This window comes from Haliotis asinina, chromosome 3, assembly GCF_037392515.1.
Source record: "Haliotis asinina isolate JCU_RB_2024 chromosome 3, JCU_Hal_asi_v2, whole genome shotgun sequence".
Taxonomy (NCBI): domain Eukaryota; kingdom Metazoa; phylum Mollusca; class Gastropoda; order Lepetellida; family Haliotidae; genus Haliotis; species Haliotis asinina.
The window spans coordinates 12,574,309-12,601,683 of record NC_090282.1 but is presented as its reverse complement, the minus strand read 5'-3'; the positions used below and the strand labels follow the sequence as shown (position 1 = coordinate 12,601,683).

At 39.4% G+C, this 27,375-nt stretch overlaps 1 protein-coding gene across 1 annotated transcript; it reads left to right on the top strand.

The window, feature by feature from the left end:
• The first annotated feature begins 7,499 nt into the window (after positions 1–7,499).
• On the top strand, positions 7,500–27,275 carry LOC137279231 (peptidylglycine alpha-hydroxylating monooxygenase-like). Its single transcript, XM_067811733.1, has 12 exons — positions 7,500–7,853; positions 20,407–20,461; positions 20,941–21,028; positions 21,348–21,439; positions 22,787–22,867; positions 23,284–23,344; positions 24,178–24,242; positions 24,541–24,624; positions 25,302–25,378; positions 25,723–25,773; positions 26,307–26,356; positions 26,811–27,275. Exons 1-12 carry the CDS (start codon positions 7,734–7,736, stop codon positions 26,998–27,000), a joined length of 1,014 nt encoding a protein of 337 aa, XP_067667834.1. The 5' UTR covers positions 7,500–7,733; the 3' UTR covers positions 27,001–27,275.
• The last annotated feature ends 100 nt before the right edge of the window (positions 27,276–27,375 follow it).

Genomic DNA, 27,375 nt, shown 5'->3' with positions numbered 1-27,375 from the left:
TCGATGCTGACGGTTGATATCGTCTTCAACAAAGTGATAGACATGCCACGGCTGTGAGAAGCTAGAGGGACGTTCACGCTTTGTATTTATCCTGTGGATCGATTCCGGGTCCTATGATAAGGAATGACTTTATTGACTTGGATGGGACATTCACAATATGGTTTCAAGAGAGGGGCAAGTGATGGTTGCCCAGTTTTCAAAGGAACGATTCCATCGTTCGGAACTGCGTCTTTTACACGACTCATTATCTAGTGATCGTAGACTAGAATCCCATCTCGAATCATTGGTGTTTCACAACAATTCCGTGCGTTGACGAATTTGGTACTAGCTCAGTTTGGGTTTTCTAGCCACATTACGAGAAAATGACGTGATATAACCGATTTTCCCTCAAGAATAATGCATTTCCCTTTCAAAATAACATTAATGTGTTAGTTGGCCGCAAAACCGTTACTGGCAGCTGGATATGTGGGTGACTTACTGAGAAGTAACAGATTACATTCCATTCGATACTGACCCCTAATGTGTATCCCCGATTACCACCAGAAACCTTTAGAGATGCTTCTATTTCCAAAGTTACCTTTAGTAGGGAGATTGTGTGCACATACACATTAACTCATTAATGTCTAAACATATTATACGATATTATCGATATCACAATTTTCACATCGATAATCATTAATACTGTTTCATATCGACGATATATCAAATTATCGATCACTTAGCCAGTCCCACTTCAGAAAATCACATTTCAGCACCACCAATATTGCTCCACAATATAATAATTGTGCTGTCAAATCTGGGATGGTGCCAATTAATACCGGCCTGGGGCATTGTTACATTTGTAGAAGTTGAGCACAGGATAAATATTTAATTTCAATTACGCGTTCCGTTCTGTCGTTGACAACTTTGCCGATTTGAATAAGAACATTAATATTCCATGTTCCTTGAGGTCTAGAAAGGAAACAAATGTATTTGTACATCCTAACGAAAACATACCTCAATTTTGCATACGTCAATTGAAGTAGTTTTTACTTTGTATGCTCGTGCATCCCTGTTTGCTTTGATGAAGAGTATGTCAAACGTCATTAAGGTAGAGAGATGTCATTATCCTCCTGTTTGCTGTGCGGGTTATATTCAGGTTATACAATATTATTGAGTATTGGCTTTGGTAAATGCATTTGGCGTGAGCAATGTAAGAAAAAATTATGTATTCTGTCAAGGGGATGCCAACCAGACCAGCATCCTGTGGCAGCCCCTTGCAACATTATGTGGAACTTTTTCTGCTTTGACAAGAAAATGTGAGTGAAATCCATGACTAGATCTTACATATAGTACGACCCAAATTCTACTATTCTTCTTCGTCACAGGTACCCGTCTACTGTAAAGAGTATGACTATGTATATTAAGGGAACCCCTCACCGTCAGGGCGTACACAGAACTTTGCGTCGGTAACTAACTGAAACAGATTACGCTCCAACGATTGTCTTCCCCGTAGCGATAGGGGTCTGTTCCATACCTATTCGCTTCATTGTAAAAGACATTACAAGATGTTTCTACAAAATTGTCTTTTCATTTCTTATCAGTACGTTTGTTACTTTCCTTGTCGCAGAGAGGCAACAGCACCGATGCCAATCGTTTCCACACTGATCGGTTAACAGAATGAGAATGGGATGTGTTGAGTATTTGTTCTTGCCCTGCCTACTGCTTGTATTACGGGGCATAATACAGTCTCTGAGTTGGATATATGTGTTAAACCGCGACTTAGTATATTGCTGAGCTGTCACTGTTGAACTGACACTCAATATAGACAAACGTTTCGTGGGTTCGATCATAATCATCGTGAATGTAGGATCCGAACCTTCAATAGATGGGCCTTGAAACTCCTACATGTGACGACATATATCACTGTGCTCTCCACGTAACCACTGTCACACCCGAGGTCACAACAATGGATATAAGCAGTTGGGACAAACTTCTAGGTCTTCGTGGCATTATACATGTATACAGTATCAGTAAATCATAACTGATATTTGCCACTGTCATTGATACCATGCTATGCATAACAGGGCTCGACACAAACATGTAAACGTGATTCTACAGATGACCTGACAAACTCGTCATGTGGCTGGAAAGAAATGAATAATCACCCACCTTGGCATTATCAGCTGTCAGCACGTTTCTTTCATCCGTCTATCATATTCCAAATGTCGAAACGCCCAACCTTATAATGTGCATCGCTGTTACATCGCTTGTGCCCAGGGTCATCATCTTGTCATGTAAACCAATTTAGGATATTGCAGATACTGTATATACTCATTGCATGAATCGTATGCCATCTTTTCTCTCACCTGTGTATCTGGCTGAGATTATAACCGATATCAATAAAATTCATTCGCGACTAGTTGTTTAAGCTTTAACTCGTCATACCAAGACCCGGGTTCAATTCCTTACATGGGTAAAATATGTAAAGTCATTCATGGTGTCCCCTCCCTCACTCAATAACCGACTCACTAACTCCATCTTGCTTTTTGCTGTTTGTTTGTGTTTGTTTATTGCTGATGTTTGTATTTTTGGTTTTGTCTGAATCTTTCCACTTTTTCAGTGTAGCAAGAACGTAAGAATTCAGTCTACAAGGCAAAAAAGTCCGAGTCAGTATGAAAGCGGTTTGTGTGACTGGTCAGAGTTCCACATTGATCCAGTCCCTAGTACACACTCTTCCATTTCCCTGAGATTTAATGCAGAACGCTCCAACATCTGGTGTTTAGGCCTAGCAGCCACTGGTCGTGAGAGTCGACTATAAGGAATGGGTGGTCAGACTCTGTGACATGCAGATTGCGTGCTGTCTGTCCCCAATGAAGTGGGACTGTACGCTATATTGAAAGGACAATACAAGTAGTCGGTCTTTCACAGACGTATGTACACAGACAGAGACAGTTAATCTTTCGACCAGTTTTTACAACCAAAGTCCTTGTTACATTATTCCAGACATTACCGGGCAAGCAGGCTGAACATAAATATGAAGCTCTGAGCGACCAAATGATACGCTGTGATATCATACCAGGTTCATATGAGAAAACGGAAAAACACTACAACCATTTACATGGTTGTAGGAGAACCAGAAAACGTGTGGAGGGGTGTATTAGCAGAATATATATATCTTACGGTCGAAGGCCTTCTCACTAAATAGTGGGACCGTCGTCTCCATATACCTTGTACAAATTATAGCACAGGGACTTAGTTTACAAACAAATTAAAGTTTAACTTCCGATCTGGAACAATTGAGCCTCGGGGAATGGTCAAATGGGAAATCTAAGCTACAAAAAGGATAAACAAATGTGGTGTGTTGAGAGGAACAAACATGGCCAAAATTGACTAATTTTGTAGGGCTGATACCAATTGTTGGTATGGCGATTTTATATTTGCATAGTGACACAGAAATCTTGAAGATGATATTTGGGAGTGCCAATTTTATGTTAGTTACTAATCATATGTGTTGCCACACTTTTCTAGAAGGGCATATATTTCAGTTGGATGTTTTACGATGCCGGTCTCTGTGTTGGTATCAGAGTGTCCTGTCAGTCCTCTCTAACAAATGTGTCACATTATGATCAACATTCATTCAAAGGGAAGCCAATGAACGAAGTCATGAAACCTGTCCACTCGATCCCTGTTCTAGGCGCATGTGCCACTGGGGAATTATTCCGATCCACAGTTATGCAATATTGTTGACTGAGGCCTCAAATACTAAAACCCGTGCTGAACAATTGATTTCATACCAGAATATATTGACAAAAGGTCTGAGCATTTGGCCATTAAATAACTATCATGCACTATCTCCATTAGAACTCTCATTTAATGACATCAATGATTACAAAAATTCTAACTGATAGCATGAGATACACGTTTTATCACAAGTGGATGTAGTTAGAACATTTTCCCTTCAAAAAGGATCACAGCACCTAGTCGAGCTACACCTGTCAAGTTGAGCGCTTTTATGATCAATATGCCCACACAGTGAGAGTGTTTGTTTTGGTGTCTCAAATGTCCACTTACGCATCAGGACAAGGGGGATTGGAGTGCAACAGAAGATGAAACGAACATGAAGGCACGATGTTCTGCTCCGAGCCCATTGTCGTAGTAAAAGTAAACAATCAGCGGATGTGTTTTGGTGCTGGTGACCCTATGATGGTTGCTTACCAGGAACTAGTTCTAGATGGAAGATGATCTGTAACATATGTGCAGATTCTTTGTTTGGGTCGAATCCTCACTCTTAAAGTAAGGCACCTAAACACCAGCACGGTCAGCGATCTAACCCACTCAGCCACTACGGCTGCAACACATTTTTGCATTCCCAAACATAACAGTTTGACAATTCACTAAATGTCATTGTGTCTTCGAAGCTGATATGGTTTTATGTTTTCCCCTGGGAGTGGTGAATATAGGTAATGCTTGGTGCTGCAATTATCTACATTTAACTGCAATATGCTGAACGCTGGTACCTTAAACTGCAAACACCCTGTTTTACTTTCACTAGTGGAGTGTTGCTGATAGTCCCGACTGTTTGTTTTGTGATGTCACAGTTCTAGGTTTTATGCATGCCATTAATGTGGGAACTCCTAAAGAAATGGGTAGGAAATGTTCACTTTGATGCTGTTTCATTAACACATACTCACCGTGTGCTCGGAACCGGAAATTGAGATCTGTTATGAGTATGTAATGATTCTGTGCAATTACTAGATCAGCAAGACATATTCCCTTGCAGATGTAGGATAATAATGACATACTTTATCACGAGAAACGGATTTTAACGTCTTCCTAAAATGCATTGTGATGTTTCTCACTGATTTGTATGTATTCCAAGGCCACGCTTGGTCATGAATAGAAGACGTCTTGTCCTCTGTACAGATGCTTCACAACATCACGTCCATAATGCCCAATGTCATGGCATCCGTATTTGAATGGTGCGCACGGTGTCTTTTCTTAAATAATAGCAAGAATGTTTTAATTGACTGAAAGGTTGATTCAGATCAGTCTTTGTATAGTGCATGTGCCCTTGAGAAATCGAAATGATTACTTGCCAAGGACATCTTTTCTTCCATACGTGTCCTTGAATTTTCTCTCGATACATTAATCCTCTGACATGTATCCAAGCATAAGCTGTATTGAACGTGCAGGACCGAGTCAATAGTCTGGCCTGTCTCATAACTGAATGATACCTCTCACCTCTGTATCCAGCAATGGTATCCGGATGTCGACATCACGCATTGTGCATAAATCTTGGCCACAAATGGATTGGCAGAATTTCCTTTCTGAGGTCACAATGTGGTGAAGTGTTGCCCACATTAGTTTATAGGGGCGGAGGGGTAGCCTAGTGTTTAGAACATTCGCGCGTGACACAGAAGACAAGGGTTCGATCCCACACATGGATACAATGTGTGAACCGATTAGTGGTGTCCCGGCCCTGATGCTGTTAAAGTATTAGTACAAGCGGCGAAAAACTAAACTTACTCACGCATTAGTTTAGAGGTCTAAAAGCATAAACATTGTTGCTTGCTCTGTTAATTTTCAATTTGTTCCAACAGTAACTAAGTAATCTTTTGTCCTCCCTAAGAAACCCGTCGTGAGATCGATAATGGTAAGAATTATTCAAATTACTTGTTAGTTGACTGACATTGAGTCCGTGGCAATAAATATAGTATCATGCCCGATTTAACAATACTCAACCACAAGAAGGTTTAGCTACATGTCTGTGTGAGTAATCGAAAGCGGGCCTTTGCTGTGACAGGAGAACGCTTAACCCACTGGACCAAAGAAACGCAGTTGCTAGGTGTGGGGTTCTATGGTGTTTTACCCAAAATATTTTCTGATACATACTGAAAGTTGTTGGGAGTTTGTTCACGGGGTTTCTTTTTTGTATATATCTGAATACACAAGATCTCAAATATTCTTAACCGCATCCGCGCTGTCAATGCAAAAATAGACGGTAACCTCCGACTCATTATCTAAAGTAGTCCATATATTTTTCCTGTAATTAGAAACGCCTGTCACGCCTATGCTTTAAGCCGTCCCCAGTAACCGCCATTCACCTTAGTGGGCGCATGTATCGATCTCCTGACACAGTGGGTTGAACAAGGATCCGCGAGGAGCTTAAATTATCATTGATTGTCTTTATTCTAAGATAATAATCAGGATACAACTCGACCGTAAACAATATAATTCATATTGTACAGTATATATGGTGACGTTTTTCCTAGGGATTGTGACAAGTGAATATTATCTGTTGTTTAGCCAGCATCACCATCCCGATTAAATGTTGCTGTTCTCGTAACGCCGACCTAGTGACGTCCATCACTGGAATAACAGTATGTTAGAGGACAAGACGTCCATTCCTGTGATGTCAGTAAATGATGACGACAGTAACAAACACATTTTACTCCATTAAAGGCTTTCCCAGATCGACAATCTCCGAACACACGCTTAGAAATATAATGAAAATATACACACATGACTTACATGCTGTTCGTTTTATCGGCATTCTAGAAGTTGATGACTCAAAAGTGAAACATACAACTGTATGGATGATAACTTCTTTTTTATTGCATAGAGCGATGTTTCTATACAGGTTCGTACATCGTTATCAAGCTATAAGTGATAACGATGTAAGAACCTACATCGAAACGCCACTTTAAGCAATAAATGTGAAATTATCATCCATAAAGGTGTTTGTTTCATTTTTCACATGCTGTGTTGAAATATAACATTGTTGTATGTGTGTTCGATTGATTTAACTTGAAAGGATTTTCGAAAAAGATATCCCAACGAAAGGATATGAACTTGTTGTAAATGGGAGATAAAACTGACATATAATTTTATGTCAATATGCAATGGAATGCAATATCCAATAGTCAGATCCACTTGAAAGTCTAACCACTATTGTGTACGTGAATCGTTCACCACTCTGTGATTGAACGTGCATATCGAATTCATTGCCCTTTCTTCCAATGAACTCCACTTTCCGCCTGTTAGTCTGCCCGCCCTTCATTTCTTTCCAAGCTCAACCATGTATATCGGATATTCGAAACCATCAATATGATTTAGAATATAAATTGAAATGAATAAGAAATTAAGTCTTTTCAAAACTGGTTGATATATTGATTATTGCTTTTATGTTGCCTGTTTTTAATTGTCACCGCGACAAAGCTGATGGTTCTAATTATTCATATACTTCTTAAAGGTCAGCGCTGGGTGTCTCCAAGGTCAGTGGCTCCATTGTCTGAGATCGCTACCTGAGAAATTGTTAATGTCCAACTTGATTTACGATTCATGGCAAATTACGCCTAACACGGGAAGTGTAGCTCCAGGAACAGCCCGTAACCAAAGGCAACAAGAACTTCTGATAGGAAATACCCGCGTTGCTGCGATTATGATCGAGGGCATAAATCTCACAATTGACTCATTCACCGTCAGGGTAACTTTGTAAATTCCTAACTTCCGGCCTGGTTCTGAGATTCATAGCAATACGGCTATTTACATTTGGCATGACTAACTTCATTGAACATTGGAACATGTAACTATAGCAACGTACGATTATTGCATCGATTGGTTGAAATTTTAGATGACATGATCAAAGAGTTCGTGGCGCCTTAAGATAGCTGTGGCGATAACGGGGAGAGCCAGAGAACCACGCTTCCCATTCACATCCTAGACGTTGTCAATAGAACACGCCTTGTGTGATGCTCTCGTACAGCTGCCTCCATGTCGGCCTTATGGTGTTTATTTGGGGGATACTTTATCTTCCTTCAGATGCCAGAGGTGTGAAGACTCTGCGAGTTGCGTATGGGAACAGTTTAAAGGTAATTCAATTGTTTTCCTGTTGTTGTGTTTGAATGGACTCATACAGAGAATCGTGATATTTTAACTTATTTAAATGGAGAATATTGTGAACTAATATATTAGATAGGTTGTACCAGTTAGTATTATCTTACGTCTCTCTGTACATGTTTACGTGTGTGTGTTTTTTTTCAGATTTTTCGTAATCCAGCTCTGATGTTTCTTGCTTGTTTCTTTGAAATACATGATTTAGCAATGCTTTGGTAATCAAACACCGTGTCATATATGTACATATGCATATGAAGCATATGACGTTTGAGGGCAAAACTATTTCCGTAAGCTTTAATATCTAATCAAAGGTGAGTCCATTTTATGATTCTGATATCCTGACCATGTGTTTACTAATCAAACTGTGAGGACACCGGATGTTAGAGAAAAGTCGAGCATACTCTACCCTGCCAGGACCTACTGCTGCTATGATATACAAAAGAAATTTGTAATCGTATTAAACACAGAAACATACTGGAACATGTCCACACTGCTAATTAAATGCTACCTGAATCCTTTCTTGCCTTGGATTCATCATCAACGGTTACTTCAAGAGACAGCTTTATTTGTTTTCTGAGGTATACATAATATCACCGTCAACCCTTTGTCTTTTGGTACACTGAAAAAGTGCCTGTATTTAGATATTCAACGTGGAATTGTCATTGTCATTAAATTGTCCTCTGTTACAGTGAAGACGTCCCTGTATACATAAATATTCAACGTGGAATTGTCATTGCCATTAAATTGTCCTCTGTTACAGTGAAGACGTCCCTGTATACATAAATATTCAACGTGGAATTGTCATTGTCATTAAGTTGTCCTCTGTTACAGTGAAGACGTTCCTGTATATACAGACATTCAATGTAGCGTATGCTGTTATGAATGTATAACTGATCTGATGGGTTAGGAGTTCATATCTTTGTCAGTACTGATCATGAGATGTTAGATTACAGTATGGCGTTCATTCACCAGCATGTTCTGCAGTTTTTGACTGGATGCATTTACACTCAGTATCCAAGTACCTCTCTGAAATTAACAGTCGTGGCTGTGTTATGTCGCTATGAATACATACGGCCATATTCCCAACCACACTGATAATTATCGACCAAATATTCCCGGGTTTATACACGGGCTGGGATGTCTGTCATTAAGGTGTTAACTGATACACTGTAGTGTCATACTTACCGCAGCATTGACAGCCCCGTCCTACAAATGGACACTATGAGTGCTCCCCGCGGCCTCGACAAAAGGAAATGTTATGGAGACCGCCGAGCCAGCTACACGAACACACAACCACAAAGATAATGAAATATTACTAAAAGCTAAATACTCAAATATATTGTTGCTCGGGTATAAGCTCTAGGTGATGGATTGCGTACTGGAAACAGCTGCATCGTGCGTCAACATTAGCAAGTAGACGAGATGTAATGCTCGGTATGTCATGACCTCTTGTCCATCACGCGCCAGTGATACTGGCCATGTCAAATTCGTCGCAGTGTTAACTGGATTATTTCCAAATTGATGCCACAAGGACAAGTGTGCTGTTACAAAGAAAGTATTCAGGGCAAATGTATTTGCAAGTTTTATCAAAGTAGACTTGGCACAAACATGACTAGAGTAGGTCTTCATAAACGAATGTTTGTGGTAAGAGACAACTTATAGGGATAGGGCCTTCTTTCACGAAGCACTAAGGTGATCGTAAGTCACTAAGGTAACCTTGGTGCAATGTTAAAGAATGTGAGTTAAGGTTAACCTCAGTAAAGGTTGCTTCGTGAAAGGAGCCCCGGATGGGCAGGCTTGCTGATTTGGTTGTCACCACATCCCAGTTGTATAGATGGTTACCCCTGCATCGCGTTTCCTCTTGACAACAGATGTCTTCATTGCAATCGCTGTTGCTGTACTTCATACGACTAGTCTTAATGTTATTACAATCAAGGTTTTTATTGCTTCATACGTTACCAAACTGTCCTTGGTGTGACCTTGTAGAATTTAGCACTTACCTCTAATTGAATATTGTCCTTGCGTAGAAATGTGGTTTCCATAAGGCATCAAACAATTATCTAATAAACGTGTCCAGATAGACGGATTTCATCACATCATGGCTATATGTCAGACTGCGTGGTCAGTAATTGCAACACGTCTCTGTGTTTGATAGAGGCCGTTACGTAAATCATCCCGCGGACGTCAAGAAAAAAGTAAATGTTTGTATTCCGAAGGTCGTGACATGAATTAAATGTACTTTAGTCTCGCCAATAGAAGTACAAGGTCCTAGTGACCTCCGAAGCGAAAGTGCAACATGGCTATAGTTGCTGTTACAGCTTGAGTGTGGTTAAAACATTCAGTGCCTCAGTAAAGTTTTCAAATGTTTTACCGTGTCAGAATCCATTATCTTCCGAATGGATTACTGAAAATCAGTGATGACACTGGGTGTTGGCTAAAAGGGTAATATGGTGACAACTGGAGAACATGTCCACATTGGACACGTCACTGAGAAAATTATGTTGTATTTAATTCCTCTCTGGAAATGAACCTGAAAAGACGGTTTTGCTTCTATCTATTCTCTACCTGCACCTCTAAGGCAGTATAAGCTTCAAGTCTTGATTTTTTCACAAATCACATTTACAAGTATTCGGTGCTTGCGCAAGCATGTTATTAAATTTGGGCGATACCTTGACTTGGCACTGATATCAACTGAATCCATCTGTTCCCGTGTCGGCTATATGACGGGAAATTACACGTACATCTACATGTAAGGATCGTCTTTAAGCCAACATGTAAATAGTTTCATTACTTGCTACAATGTCTCTGATCCCCAATTCTCATTGTAACTGAACTAGTGCTATTTTTCTATTACGAAACAGGAAAGTCACTCCATTCTGTTCATCAGACGGTTCGGCTCTGATGGAAGCATTTGATATCATGTATTGATATCAAAGTGGACTTTCTAGAGATCAAAAATTACATTCTCAGTACATGTGATCGTGTGTGTGTTGCGTGCGTGTTATACATATACTTTCTTCAGGACAACACAGCTATTAAGAGAGGATCATGATAGATTAAATTCAGTTTGTACACAGCTTCTCGTGGTATTGGCTGCAGGGATGTACAAAAACAGTTCATACATTCGTACGTAAATAGTGATTAACAATATCGGTTAAGTCTGAAGTGTTCTAAAACTTCTTACTTCGAATATATTTGTACATTTTAGCCTATGTGTCCTTATAATTCAACTTTCTAAAACAAAATGTTTTACGAGTATTTCTTCATGAAATCACCATTCAGTGAACCCCCTTTCGGTCTAGTACGAGGGGATGTCAATAAGTTTTGAGCCGTGCACAGAAAAACACAAAATATTGTTATGAACCACATTTATTTTTCAACATAGTCCCCATGTGATGCCATCTGTGTAGAAGGCGCCATTTTAGTCCTCAAACCAAGCCTAAGTAGCAGCAATAAGCTCATTATCATCCTGAAATCTACGACCACGAAAGTGTTTCTTGAGATTTGGGAACAGGTGGTAATCACTTGGTACCAGGTCTGGTGAGTAGGGGGATGCGGCAAGATTTCGTACCCGCATTCCTGGATGCGAGAGGTATGTACTGGAGCAATGTCTTGATGAAGAAGAAGACCATGTCTGATCCTGCCCCGGCGCTTCTCCTTGATTGACTGTCGCACTTGCCTCAACAAGTTAGCGTAATATTCCCCATTCATTGTTCTTTCTTTTGGTAAGTAATCTATGTGGATGATGCCTTTGCTATCCCAGAAAACTGTCGCCATTACCTTCTGCACTGATCTGGAGCCTTTGAACTTCTTGGTACTAGGAGAAGTGACATGTTTCCATTCCATGGATTCTTGTTTGCTCTCAGGATCATAGTGGTGGATCCAGGTTTCATCACAGGTTACTAGCCTAAAGTGAAAATCTTCTGGATTCTTGTTGTATCTGGTTAGCATGGAGTTGCTCATGGTGACCCTTGTTTGCTTCATTTCATCTGTAGGCATTCTTGGCACCCATCTTGCGCACACCTTAGACATGACGAGATGTTCATGAAGAATTGTCTCGATGGATCCGTGTGAAATGCCTGTGGTCTCCTCTAACTCGTGGAGTGTGATTCGACGATTTTCCAGCACAAGTCTATGCACTCTGTCATTGTTTTCCTGACTAGTGCTTGTTGTTGGGCGACCTGGACGGGGGTCATCTTCAAGACTCTCTCTACCATGCTTAAATTCATTGACCCATCGTTTGATGGTAGCAGATGAAGGGGACGACTTCCCATAAACTGCTGAAAGCCTTTCTTCAATGTTCTTCACCGAGTTTCCTTCAAGAACTAAAAACTTAATTACTGCTCTATACTCAGTTTTATTCACTGCCGTGAGGGGGTCTCTTTCTGTCAATGTGAGCTGTTCAATAACTTCTGAGAGTAGGATACCAAAACTTATATATCACATCAGCTACACCCCAAGGTTCAATGTCGTACCATAGGCTGTGACACCTGGGTATGAAAAATGCTCAAGGTTCAAAACTTATTGACATCCCCTCGTAAGTACAACGTATGGGCGTTCACGCTGGGGATATATTTGGTTTAGTATGTGGATAGCCGTACATCTTTACCTTGTATCCGACATGCGATGTGTGTCTTGGAGTTAATACCAGTGATTAATATAATGAAGAACGCCTTCCGATGACTAGCCGATGACTAACAGAAACGCCACGGCTGTGCAATTATCTTATTTCAGACGTGTAGTGAGACACGCATGGGATATAAGAGAAATGATGCATCACCCATTAACCTTAAATGAGGAACGTCCTTACCATAATCCACCACATCACTGGCTACGTAGAGCGCTATCCTGTTCTAACTTGGGTTGTTTATTGTCATGTTTTGAATGAACGTACATCTTGCGTGGGATGGAGAATCGCTGGATGGGTGACCGTGTTTGGTAGCTTGACTCCTGAGAGTTTCTTCAATCCTAACCTACAACTAAACACTTATGTGGTCTCACTCACAAATTGTTTCTGTTGACCCAGCAGAAAATTGGTATCCTTTGGACTAAAACAAGAGATAATCTACACAAAACGTCTTCAAGACTCCCTGCTATAACTTTGTAGACAGCCAGGGTTATCTGGGCAAATCATGAGTGTGGACATGTGCACAATGAAAATATGCGCTATTTTTAATATTATCACTGATCCAGTTTGTGTTTGGTTTCCACCAAAAGGGCATAGTGTTTATATACACGCCGCTGTTACTGATATCTCGATGGGAATTATAAATAACAAAGTTATGCTTAATGTGAAATATATCTAATCATGAAATATTTTTGGGGTATGTCAAACATAATTCCAAATCTACAAGTCGTTTCTCTTGTCAATACAAATGACAAATGTGATTTTGGACCAGTACACGATTGTTTTAGTTTGTATGCAGTAAGTAAACTTTTTCGTTACACTCCACTCCTGAGTTTGTATGCCACCATCGCATGACAGGAATACCTTCTTTCATGCAATAAACACATACCTTTCATGTATATTTGCAATGTCTCATAATTTCCTAACTTGATTATTTGACCTTAATGTAGAAAGTCTAGATTTCATCGAACTCGGGTTCTGAATCTCCCTACTCATTGGGATTCCTTTTTCAATTTGAATAGAATTTATTGTTTATATCAAAATTACACATATTTAGAGGCTACGCATACGTCTAACGTACATGGCGTTAGTGCCCGTGAATAACTGTTGAGGAGAACCTGTCTACCCCTTCGGTGGACAATCGATGTCATCACTTTCATTGATACTTTCAAAGCTATTTTCATAGGAAATACTTCTGTTTCGTAGAATTGAAACTTCTAATTCTCTGCCGACGTTATATTCAAAGGTTCTTCTCCAAATGAGTATCATCATTCTAGATGACAGAACTAACTAAACCACTAGGACCACTAGGACCACTCGGTTACGATCACGATTTTGCAGTTTGCAGATCATTCCGTCGTCGATAGCAGATGTATTTTCTGATCAGCAGATAATAAAATGGTTTTTATGAACAAAGTTTTTTAATGTTATTCCAATAAGACGCTATTTGGAAATGTCAAACGTGTATTCGTGTTATTGAAACCTATTAGATGTTACTTGACGATTGTTCTGTGGCACAGGTTTAAATTTTCTCCGCTAGACGCCCTAATCTTTCGGAAATTCTTCTGAAAGAGATTGTTTGATTTACCCAGATGTTCAGTTAACAATGCAGATAATTGTTACGCCATTATTCCTTTGTAGTCATTCATTTTTATCTGATCGCAACACCACTTATTTAAGCCTGCATGAAAAAATAAACGCTTATCGGGCATATTTGTTTCATACGTGACGAGGGCTGTATGATTTTGGATTTTTTGAGAGAAATAAAAATGACAAGGGAGAAAAAGATATTTACTTTTTCTCCCTCAGAAATACAGTTCGGGAAGTTTAGCACGTGCTGATTCAGTCACACTCGTTCTTACAGACATTCATTCTTATAGTGGACAAATGGATGATCGAGACGCGGCCAAGTCGAAATTACATTCTTAATGACAATAAAAAATATTGTTACGCGCAGAAACAAAGGTGAGGCGCCGATGCTCGAGAAACATTAATTTTCTATTTTCTTTTTAGGGTAAAGCTATGTGAAAAAACGAACACAATACTTCCTGTTGGCCAAACCTTCTTATCCTTGTTTCACTCTGCTCAAGAAGATATGTGCAGTGTTCTTCATCTATACTTGTTCTGTAACCACACTTCAGGCTAGGTTTCATCGCAGCTCACCGAAATTACTATGTTGTAAGAAAAAACAAGCAGTAATGATATTTGGAAAGAATGCATTTAGCCGAGTTAATTTATGCATTTTGACATAGCGTGGCCGAGTTTCAATCATTTCTTATTCCTTGTTATGCTGTTAATGAGATAAAAAGACATTATAGAGAAGAATATTCCATCATTCCTGAACGTCCTAACTTTTGCAAATACACAAATAACACAGCCGAGGGCAAGCAGATATTTTATTCCCTTTTCCTGTGCAAAATAACCATTTTCTGTCAATAATAATCTGGTATTCCATACAAACGAGTTTTAACTGTCCCAAACAGCCCACGGATAGGACGAGATAGGGTCATTAAGGAAATAGCGTTCAGTCTTTCTCCCTTTTTAAAATTACATGTACAATTTGGTGCAATTATAGCTGGAAGCCGCCAGTCATTAATTTTGGTTATCACGTTTAGAAACACCTTCCGAATATGTCACTCGTGGTGCCTAAATTCTACTCTCGATTGAGATTATCCTTCAGTCTGAATGGATGTCATTTAGAATTGTGTATACATGTTTGTGAATGTGCGTGTGTGTGTGTGTGCGTATGTGTGTATATGTGTCGAAGTGATTGTAAGGAACCTTTCCATATATAGACTTAATTTGTCAAAACTAGGGTTAACTAGGTACTAAAGAGAAGATTTCGAAACTGCGTTCATGCGAGCTCAAACCGACATATAGTCTGATTTCATCCACTGGATTAATGTTAGGAAAAGAATATGGAGGTTCACGTCTGAAAAATACACGAACACTCGACTGAACTTGTCTTGCGGGAGATTTCCAGTCCACCCACCATTTCCAAAAGGAAATAGCGTAATGAGAAATGAAAAAATGCTAATGAGCATAAAATGTCGAGGTTCTTTGTCATATCGATCACAGGGATTTGTTTCACGTAATCGACAGGTGGTATTTAATATCAGGAAGTTCTCACACTACCCTTTTTAGCAGTGCGTGGGTAGATAGAGTTTTGTCAACAACTGGATCAGCTGCAATGATGATCATGAGATTCGTATGATTGATAAACATCCCCAAATAGCTGCAGCTACTACAGATTCTGTCTGTCATGGAGCATCCTATAAGACACCACGTCCCCGTATCATGTTTCTGTAAACTTAGTTTGCCATCTTCTTCCATCTAACTATAAAGAAAACATGAAAGCCTCAGCGATAGAAACGCTTTCATTTATGGACAAAGTGGTTCTGCAAGAGAGTCATTTACTGTTTCCTAAAATCAGTTCTGGTGATCCCTTTCGTGTTACGTCTCATTTATAGATAATGGGATATCAGTAAAACAAAGAAAAATGGTATTGAATTCCCGCCGGTATCCCATAAATCCAGCAATTTCTGTTTGGAACCACTGGCGTCCTGTTTGGTGCATCAGCAAGGGAATTGTTCTATTTCTGGTAACAAAAAGACATTTTATAGATCCAGCGACTGTGGTTCAGCATATGAGGTCTTTTTGACATCATTTTATTGTTTAAGAGGTTTTTTATCATTATATCGACGGTTGCATACATAGGAGGTCGTTCATAACCCAACTACGTTTTCTTGTAATACGTCAACCTCTTTACCAAAGAAGGGATTACTCGAGGTCACTTGCTCTAGAGGGATGAAAAGCGTCGTTTATGCATGAAACATAACAATAAGTCTGAGAAGAGACTAGTAATGTGACTTATTGGGAACATATAGGTAGTGGTTACGTCTCCGACAGTTCCTGTGATTGTCGATATCTCCATGTCGTGTTCTGGACCGATCACAATGTTCAAATAATCCGTAACAGTTAAGGTGTACAATGTGTGTTCGATACACAATAATTAAAGGCGAGTAGTTGACAGCGATACACAAAGGATACTTCCAGAAACAGTTCTTTATCTGCGATATACATACCACGAATCTAACGTCGATGGCAACATCGCGTCACATATGACGTTTTTGAAACGTTATGTCAGGAGAGTAGTTTCGATGTAAAAGCCTGGATTCCGCGCAGATTCTGACGTCACCTCACAGTTACTTCGTCTCAGACGTACTTCATCTCAAACGAACCTGCATATTAACATATGTTCCTCGTCAGACATTTCAAGACATTCGAGATGAACATATTATGTAATAGTAACCTCATATATTTACATGGCCATGTCCATATTACAAGAGGCACACAAATGGAATAGGTGGGTTTGGAACAAAGATACAGGAGTGGTGTACAGTTGTACTTGTACTTAACTGAATGTTATTTACACCTTCTCTCCGGAGATATGTTAATTATTAACACTCACATATAGTGCATATATTATGTAAACACGGTCGATTACAGGGGTGACGGATGTGAAAGACGATACCTTGCCACATGAAGACAATATTAGGGTTATTGAAGTATATTGAAGCTTTTTTAATGCTTGTGTTTATATGCACATATATGGGGGTGTGTGTGTTTGTGTAATTTGCAATACGTGTATGGATGGGAGAGAGTTAGAGATTTTGCTGAATGAATATTAACGAAAACGAGAAAGATTGGGCATAGAGTCATAATTTATTGTCCTAAATTGTTTAATTAGGAGGAGATTTATGTGACATAAGAGAAATGTAGGTGATTATGATGAGCAAAGAACAGGCTCTTCTCAGATGCCAGATAGTTTAATCATAGGAACAGTATAACATGTCCACTTTGTGTCTTAACGCCGCCTGTATTTTCTGTTCATCTGACTGTGTTAACGGGCGAGGCTGATATCCTTCAACTGAAACTCCCACATGCACATTCGGGAACTTCCGAGGACGCCTCAACCTGAACGTCAGCAGATACGTCACAGATACGTCACAGATAAGTCCGTTATCATGTCCGCCTACACTGATGGATGACAGCCAGTAGGATGTTGTAGACAAGCACATAGGCGCCAATGTAAACCTAGGATTGCGGTATCATTTACGCATACATACTGGATACACACTCACACGTTCTAATTTCATCTACATGTTCAAAACACAATGACAGAATTATCTACCTGTACATATCCATACCATATTCTGTATCTTTATTTTGACTTCAGCCCAGCCTCCCGCTATAAGAAACTTTTCAGTTTAAATTGATATATTTTTCTTTATTTGCTCAGTATAATTCACATATACTTATCCCAAAACTGTGTTACATATTCTTATGTGCTTATAACACAACGGCAGAATCATTTACATGTACATACTACTAAGACAATGTTAGAATCAGTGTCTGTTATAAAAGTATGTTACGATATGGCTGTTACTGTATACCTATAATTACCTATTATTTGTCACGTTTTGCCCATGTTACGATATATATAACCATATATCGATGCAACGGTTAACCTGCATCACCATATACTATATTAGAGTATCAACATGTTATCATGTCACGGTATACCTATATTACCATATACCTATTTCACGGTATACCTATATTACCGTATAACTATATTTCCGTACACCTATGTAACGGTCTTCTAAAACAATAACCATCGTGCTCATTATGTTCTGGAAAATAGCCTGGAATATATTTTCAGTACAAACCAGACAAGATATGCAGTCCCTACTTTCCTTGACACTAATTTGTGGCTGCACTGTCCCCTCACTGCCAACTTACCGGGTTCACCTCGCCAGTATTGACGCGAATGCCTTGTGGACAAGCTTTAACGTCCGTATTGGAAATCAAAGAACGATGGACAGTAGCTGTGAACAGGAAGCAGCCAAGGAAAGACTGACAGTATTATTAATCGCTTCCGTCCCCTAAGGATCCTTGTGATAAATCCAGAATGGTTTCTTGTTCTATTCCAGTGCATGCTGCTGACATATGTATTGTTTGTGAGTGACTGAGATGAAATAGTGACAGGCACGACTGTCTGTGTCCACACTCTGACAAGTCGTTACAGAACTTCGCAGTTATTCTCGGGGTTCTGACAATAAATCTGATTGCAGTTTTTGTTAGTTACTGACATGCTGTGCAATTGTGGGCATAGACGACAAATGTATAAATCTTTATACCAGACCGTGTGCAGACATCTTTGTGTTTGTGTTCTACTTCCCACAGTATTTGTAAGTGATACAACTGGCAATGTTTTCTGCAAATCGGGAAAGTAACTTGGTATGGTTTCATATTCCACATGTCCTTGGTCTGACGTTATTACTGTATGACATTGTAGGGAACTGAGTCATTGTATTCATACATATCCAATACAATACCACTTTAAGGATACGAAGCATGTTGTTTTATGACTGCATGTGTTACTCGACAAAAACATTTGCAAGGGAAACAAACTGTCTGACATCTGAATAGGACTTCTAGAACAGGCACAAAGTACTTTGAGAAGTTTTTTTAATAAATGAAAACGTAAAATATTTTACATTGCAACATTCTCATGGTTTGGGCAACAAAACTCTCAAGAAATAATGCCGATTCACTCGCTCGTTCACTCACTCACTCACCCATCTGACGACAACGAGCAAGAGACATTAAAGAGACCCATATTGGATGTGTTTCGGGTTTCCGTTGATGGTTTCCCGTTCACAAACTAAATGCAGGCAAAGATTGTGCAAATTATTGTCGTCTTGCGTGGATGTTATCGTGTTGTTAGTTGAAAACGTGCTAACAACATGCCGTCGACCCGTTATCGATACATACAATTCTATATTCTTGTCAAATTTAAAAGTATACCGTTTCTTTAACTTGACCATATCCGTTTCCATGTGAACAACACATCTTGGGTGCCCTTTACAAAACGTAGGTGAAGCATATGTCAGAACCAGAGAGAAAACTACGTATCTACGTTCAAGGTGACTTTGCTTCAAATTAGTGATTATTAAAATGACAAGGCAGGATTTTGTCAGTCACCTTCCGCACATTCATTATCTGTCAAATTCTACTTTGACGTCGCTGACATAATGACAGATCCTGGAAAATCCTGACACGACACAACATCCCAATTATAACATACTCTCAGGTGACAGCGATCAACGGCAGACAGGTAATGTGTAGGTAGGAGACTAGGAACCTCCTTTCCTCACCCAGTAAATGGGTAACGGTAGATTGCAGGTTCTGAACGTCTTGCCTCACCCATCGTTTCTGTTTATCCTAATTTGGTGACCTTGCCGTGGTGCTTGAAAATACCCATAAAGCTTCAACTTGTCTTCCTTGTCCACTATGCCTGTGAATGAGGGAAGACGGAAAAGTACAAAGAGAAAGGACACATGGGTTATTATTCACTGATATCTCGTTATCCTATGCTAATACATGGTTTCATGTAAACATTTTTATTTACTGTGCTAATCAATCACTGAGTGCGGCGTGAAACCACAAAAACACAAAACGTAATGATCATCAAAAATATATAAATACTCACCTGTAATCATTGGTTGGTTGTTTAACGCCGCACATAGCAACATTCTAGCCAGATGAACGCGAGCTGTACATAATCGAGTCGGAACCAGACAGTCCAGTGATCAACAGCATGAACATAGATTTACACAACTGGGATACGATGACATGTGTTAAACTGACCACCCGATCCTGTAGGAATGGGCTGTTGAAGACCATTTCTAAACAAGATTTTCACAGAGTGTAACATAACCAAGAATTTTCCGTGTTTCGCAGGGTGAACAGAGGTACTTTTTACGAAAGTCACTTCCTTATTGCGCCAGATATTTTCAATAACGGCAATGCTTCAATACTGTTGTTGTTTTCAGGAAGAGCATACATGTAGTGCGCTACCACTGTCAGAGGACAATGAAGAGTACATAGGTAAGATTGCATGATGTAAATAACATATAGACTCTGAAACGCATTTCACTTGGATATATATATGTATATGAATTTAAGTACAACCTATTCTAATCTTCACACAGTTAAAAATAATAAGGGCATTTGTAATGCGGTAAATTCTGCAAAAGGGAGGTGCACACTCAAAGCGTTACAATAGGATTATTGTTACCCTGGATAACCCAAGCTGTGAGATGGTTAATAGTTCACATGACTTATTCCACTGGGGGCCCATCTTCTGCTGGGTGAGCAGGGGCACGTTTGAACAAACCCACTTGTCTAGGCTCAGACCATATGTGATCCGTGGTAGAGCAGGACTGAAGTCCAAGAAACTCAAGGACTTCCCTCTCCCAACGTGGCTCAGCGTCAACTGATTTTGTCACCTGTGCTCTGCACACTGGACTGAACACCACCACAGACAGATATGTCTTTAAGTATCTTGTAACTTGTTTTTATAACAGTAACATTTGACCCGAAGGCTGACCCGTCCCGTGTACTTCACCTCAGCGTTCAGGTGTGTGATGGCATTCCAGGCCATGAACTTCTGTGGTAAGGGAAAGGATTTCTCGGGGTAATACATTTGATTGTGCAGGCAGTAATGACAGGAGCAACTTTTGGAAGAAGTAGAGCCCTACTAGGGTCGAAATATTTCAAGGGTGCATCACGAGATTAAACTGTCAGTAGTTTTAAATTCTATTCTAAAGTGTCAACTCGAGAATGTCGTAGCTCATTACAATGCAATACTTATACGGGGTTTTTTTCTGCGCACTTTGTTGCATTATGTCACCCTTGCCATATGAGCGTCCAAATAACACAGACGTGTTGTGTGTTTCATTTATGTAAATATATCTTCGGTTGTCTCCCTTAGGTCATGTGGTAATGGAGTTCCCGGATGTATTGGAAACATCAGGCCAGTGTACGTGTGGGGGATGAACTCTACAACATGGCGACTACCACCAGGTACGGTCAAAAGTAACAAAGATTGTAACTGCTCTAACAATCTGCTTTTACTTCAGGTCCAAAATATTTAGATACGTTTGAATCTTTGCATACAGGAACGCAACCAAATACGACATCCTGAATGATATGACCAAACTATGACGATCAGTGGTCGTAATTTTGACCACTGGATTAACTGCTTACGATTCCATTATAGAAAGGCCGAAATAGTATCGCAGGAGCTCGGTTAGGTTTTGGCCAGCTAAATTTCCTGTAGATTGGTAGCTGGGTGTTCTCTGTAGAGCAGGCTACGTTTCAGGATTCTTGTAAGAATGACGTAAGTATTACACGTAAGTAAGGACGTTTTACGTTCATGCTTAAATACTGACCTATTTATACTGCACGTTAGTACCAACATTTTCGGTTCTTACGTAAGTACTGAGTCTTTGAGTGTGGGCATAAGTACTGACGCTTTGCGTTTATACATAGACACAGGCGTTTTGTGTAAGGACGTGAGTACTGATGGTTTGTGTTCACGGCTAATGTATAAATACTGTATTGACGTTTTCAGGTTATACGTAAGTATTGACGATTAGGTTTTTGTTTTTGTGTGTATATATATATATATATATATATATATATATATATATATATATATATATATATATATATATATATATATATATATATATATATATATAATGAAAGCGATATATATATATATATATATATATATAACCCATTTGGGGTTGATGCGTATGTACTGACGTTTTGAGTTTGTCCTTAAGTACTAACAAATTTGGGTTTATACTGACACACTGTCTGGCGTTTTGAGTTTATCCTTAAGTACTAACAGTTTGGGTTTATACTGACACACTGTCTGGCGTTTTGAGTTTATCCTTAAGTACTAACAGTTTGGGTTTATACTGACACACTGTCTGGCGTTTTGAGTTTATCCTTAAGTACTAACAGTTTGGGTTTATACTGACACACTATCTGGCGTTTTGAGTTTATCCTTAAGTACTAACAGTTTGTGTTTATACTAACACACTGTCTGGTGTTTTGAGTTTATCCTGAAGTGAAACTGATGTACTATTGCTAAGATAGGCGTAAAACCCAGCTCACTCACCGACGAAAGGAACAACACGAGTCCAGTCTCGGAGGATTTGGGCAATCCTGGCCAACTGGGATGGTTTTATGCTACTGTGTTGTCCGCAACATCCATTTGAACCATTTGAACTTTGAGCAACTACTAGATACGATTGTCTAATCGCCTGAAAATGTTATATATCATTTACATTTGTCTATACTATCTACTACTCGTTCAAAACTCCATTTCTAAGTTCAGCTTTCTTTCATCCTCTTCAGATACGGCTATTCCTGTGGGCGGGGCTTCTGGGGGTCGCTTTATCGTGCTCCAGGCTCACATACACAACCCACACCAAACAGGTATGTACTACACACAGCGATGACAATAGTTGAAGCATTTTGCTCACACAAATGTCCCTGTATTATCCAGTGTGTTATTCTTAACTTCATTATAATGTTTAGGTGTGTTGTTGGAGGCATTCTATTGCAAATATTACTTTTACATAAATGTCTTCAGATACTTTCACCTGCGTGTAAGTTCGAATGTTCCACAATGCAGTGTATATATGCGTGGTTGGTATTCTACCTCAATAGTAAACAGGATTCGGTGTATGTAATCGCTGACGAAAGGAGCATGACAACATCTGATGCGCAGTTGCGCAAAAATATTTCCAGCACCAGTAGGTCGTTTAACTGATTTCAGACGCATCTGGATAAACATATTCAGTTGTCACATATATTGACTAATCCGAATACGAACTATTCTTGTATTACAGGTAAAACGATGTCGTCCCACCCACCGTACGCTGAAGTCAAACTCCATGTCTCCAGTCGCAGGTAAAGCCTCTATATACGTATGTGTGATTTACGGATATGATGTTGATTCCTAATTCGTGAGTTTCAGATAGACGGGACGCATTAATGATGAACTCTTTTGTCGTTGATATTGCATGTTTTTAAAGCTCGTATGTACAGAAAAGTCTACAATGTGCCATTAGAAGGAGCCCCATGAATATATGAGGTCAACACTGAAGAATCCCCTCCCCGTGCTACATTAACGCAGTGGTGAGCAGAGAGCCAGTGAGTGACTTGAGGACAAGCCTCTTCCTTGAAGTACTGTGAAGTCCGCAACACCAACGAAAGCGATCCCTAGTCCAGGAAATGTTCAGCCGGCAAATGACAGAACGTAATGCTGCTGGTTCAGAGGACCCATTCCAAGAGAGGGAACAGTCCACGGTCATAGAAACATGCGCAATGATAACAAGTACCTGTCATGCATCTGGTTCCATCCTAGACCGCGAATCCATGTTGTTCTCCCGACTCGGCCTTCATTTGTGTCCACCCATGAAGGAGGCTTCAGCCGGCAAGAAGAAGAATCTCGAACAATCATGTCAGAGTAGCTGTGGAGTACATTAGAACTACCAAGATGAGGACGTGAACAAAACTGGCATGCAATCGTTCCATTATACTTTGCTAAATGTATCTATTATGTGGAAAGGGACTATGTTCAAATGTTATTGTCTTTGGTTTATGTATTCCTCTTTCAAACTCAAGTTCCTCATCCAAGTAATTTACACGTTGTTATGAGAATTGTTCTAGAGAATGAATTGATCAGAAATAAGCATGAAAGATAGAAGTATTATTTTATGTCATGTTTTATTGACTTCCAGGCCTCGCTTCGAAGTTGGTCTGATGATATTGGGTAACACAGGCTTCATCCCTCCACAACAAACGCGTGAGTTGTCCACTCGTATCTACTTACAAGAGACAGCCCTATGATCCAGAAACTCTGCAACATGGACACAGTTTATGCAACTCTATTCAAAGGGCTCTTACTCTGTGTCGATAATTGTTTAGGCAGAAAAGTCGTTATTCTGAAGTTCGCAAAAAGTTTTCATTCTCCTTTGTTTCATTAAACTGGTTTATTCTGCACTAGTTCATCTGTACACCATTTACTGGTGTATTCATAGCAGTTGTTGTTAAAACTACACTCTCGAATTTATAGCTGATGTACATTTACTCAAATATTTCAGGTTTTGTTTCTGAGAGCGCATGTCCATGGAATTCTGTCCAATCAGCTTTTGTCCTTGGCTACCGTCTCCATACCCATAGGTTAGGTGAGTATCACGTTGTAACGCATCATCGTTATCGTCGTCGTCGTCGCCATCATCATCATCATCACCATCATCATCATCCGTTACACGTTGAACTTGCATATGTGCAAAGATATTCATTTCTCTGTAAGAAGTGTACTCGTATGTAGTTTTAAGCAACACAAACTCATAGCAAGCGTGTACACACACGTTTAATCACATACACACACGTTTAATCACATACACACACGTTTAATCACATACACTCACGTTTAATCACATACACACACGTTTAATCACATACACACACGCTTAATCACATACACTCACGTTTAATCACATACACACACGTTTAATCACATACACACACGTTTAATCACATACACTCACGTTTAATCACATACACACACGTTTAATCACATACACTCACGTTTAATCACATACACTCACGTTTAATCACATACACACATGTTTAATCACATACACACACGTTTAATCACATACACGTTTAATCACATACACACACGTTTAATCACATACACACACGTTTAATCACATACACACACGCTTAATCACATACACACACGTTTAATCACATACACACACGCACATGTGCATACCAGTACAAGTTTAATTATCTTGAACCAGTTTCAACTTTCACCATTAATAGTTAATTACGATCAAAGTGCATCACATTCCAGGCCGTTGGATAGAAGGTTTCGCAGTTTCTGAAGACGGTTGGAAACTTATTGGTGAGGGAAAGCCACTATCACCAGAGGTATGCCACATGTGGAGTAATGGCGCGCAGAGAGAATGTTTGGTTGATGATTGTATTTGAGGAAATTCAATAGCTTAAACATATATGAATGTATTTGTGAGTTAGTCGTTTTTGCAATTCCCATTAATATCACGACAAGGAACACCAGAAATTGGCTTCACATATGCGTGGAATCGAACACGTGTCTCCGCTGTGAAGAGCAAACGCTTTGACAAAAGGCTACCACTCCGTCACCTAAATATAGCTATTCATGTGATCGTTTGTAGTAGAACTTTTGAAACTTTTTAAAGATTCATCTGGCAGATATATTTGCTGATGGTATTCTTTATGGTCTCTCATTTCAGAATGTCCATCGTAGTTTTACGAAACAACTCTTAAGGAATGGAGACTTTTTGGTAAGTCATATATATCGTAATTTCTTCGGCTGTTTATGTGTATTGTTACACTGAAAGGGCACACAATAGGGACACGTTTGTGCCAAAAGGAAATATCTCGTACCAAATATGCCAAAAATGATTTGCATGACTGACTACGACTTTTTCTAATACACGCCATTAAGACTTCTGATATGAAGAACAACAGAGAGACTCAAATAAGGGAAAGGACTGTTTGTCTAGCCGTCAGTTCGTCTGTCTTCAGCTAAATATCCTTAGAAAATCTAACAGACTTATTGTTTAAATTATACAAAATTTGCTTCCTTAAATCATCAAATGTCAGCCCTTTTAATACATTGTTGCCTTACGTGTGCATGTAACATAACATGAAATGCTTTACTCTTGCTGTTCCAAATCCAGTATTCCACACAGCTGAAATTGACATGTTTTATCGGGGTTTTTTTTTTTAAAAAGTCTGATATCCTTTTTTATAGCATTAGTAGATTGTTGTCCATAACACTATACAAGTGTGTGACCAATGCTATCAATTACAGGCTTCGAGGTGCTACTATGAAAATCTTCAATCAAAACCTGTGAAATTTGGGTAAGTGTTTGCAAGTTAGGTCGTTGATGCAACATACGTGTAAGTTCTCTGCATCATCATTCCACAATTCCCTCTGCAGAGTAGCACCCTGAGTTGTGCCAGTTACCATCCGCTATCACAGTTGGAATCCAGTATTTTGATCGGTCCTTAGACTGAACACCGCTCGGATCCACAGTTTTTGTTTTCTGCAGGTCTTATGGCCGATAGCCATGAAGTACTGGACCTGCACAATCTGATTAGTACCCGCAACGTTTATGGCATTTCATACATCTAGAACCCGTCTCCTTATAAGCTGTCGTTCGTAAAATATTTGATCAACTGTTAACCAGTCTCATTGACATGTGACTTTCAAGATTAAGTGTAGGTGATGAAGAGTCCGCTGCTGTTTTAGAAATACTGTCATTTATAACAATCGTGCTCCGGTTCAACAAACATGTGTACCATCTATTTTCAGATCTGAATTTCATGATGAAATGTGCAATTTCCACCTGTTGTATGTTTTCCCGTATGGCGCGGCACCAAACCTACGCTTCCGAACTTGCGCCCAAGACGCCCAGGCTTTTCATCTAAAAGATGCTTTTTTCGCCGTTCCTGAAGTTAAAAATCACTTTGAACAAAAATCTGATACCCAGTATGGATATTGAGAATATGTGTCTCAAGATAAGTAAAAATTATATTTATTAGAAATAAGAACCACAATGAGATGACAAGTTTGACTTAGATCTGGGTAGATGACACATGCTAAGCCTGACTGACTGAAGCTAACGGCATCCTAAATATTTGAAGGTCGGAAAATGTTGTAAAACCGTTTAATCAAATCTGCTGTCTACGGACAGAATATGAATATGTCAACGCAAATTCAGCTCATTCACTGACAATGTAATGTAATTCGGAATAAAGATTCACGTTTTGCAAAAAAGATGTTCTTACTTCATCATCACATAGTGGGTTTCACAAATGTGAATCAGATTGAAGCAATGCCTGTATATGTGTACATACTATTCCGGTTTCACAAACAT

What these genes read in the sequence shown, in the direction of transcription:
- LOC137279231 (XM_067811733.1), top strand. Translation starts at nt 7,734, where the DNA reads ATGCTCTCGTACAGCTGCCTCCATGTCGGCCTTATGGTGTTTATTTGG. An exon ending in CATCCCTCCACAACAAACGC is followed by an intron (nt 24,243 to 24,540) that starts GTGAGTTGTCCA and finishes CAAATATTTCAG; the next exon opens with GTTTTGTTTCTGAGAGCGCA. An exon ending in TAAGGAATGGAGACTTTTTG is followed by an intron (nt 25,774 to 26,306) that starts GTAAGTCATATA and finishes TATCAATTACAG; the next exon opens with GCTTCGAGGTGCTACTATGA.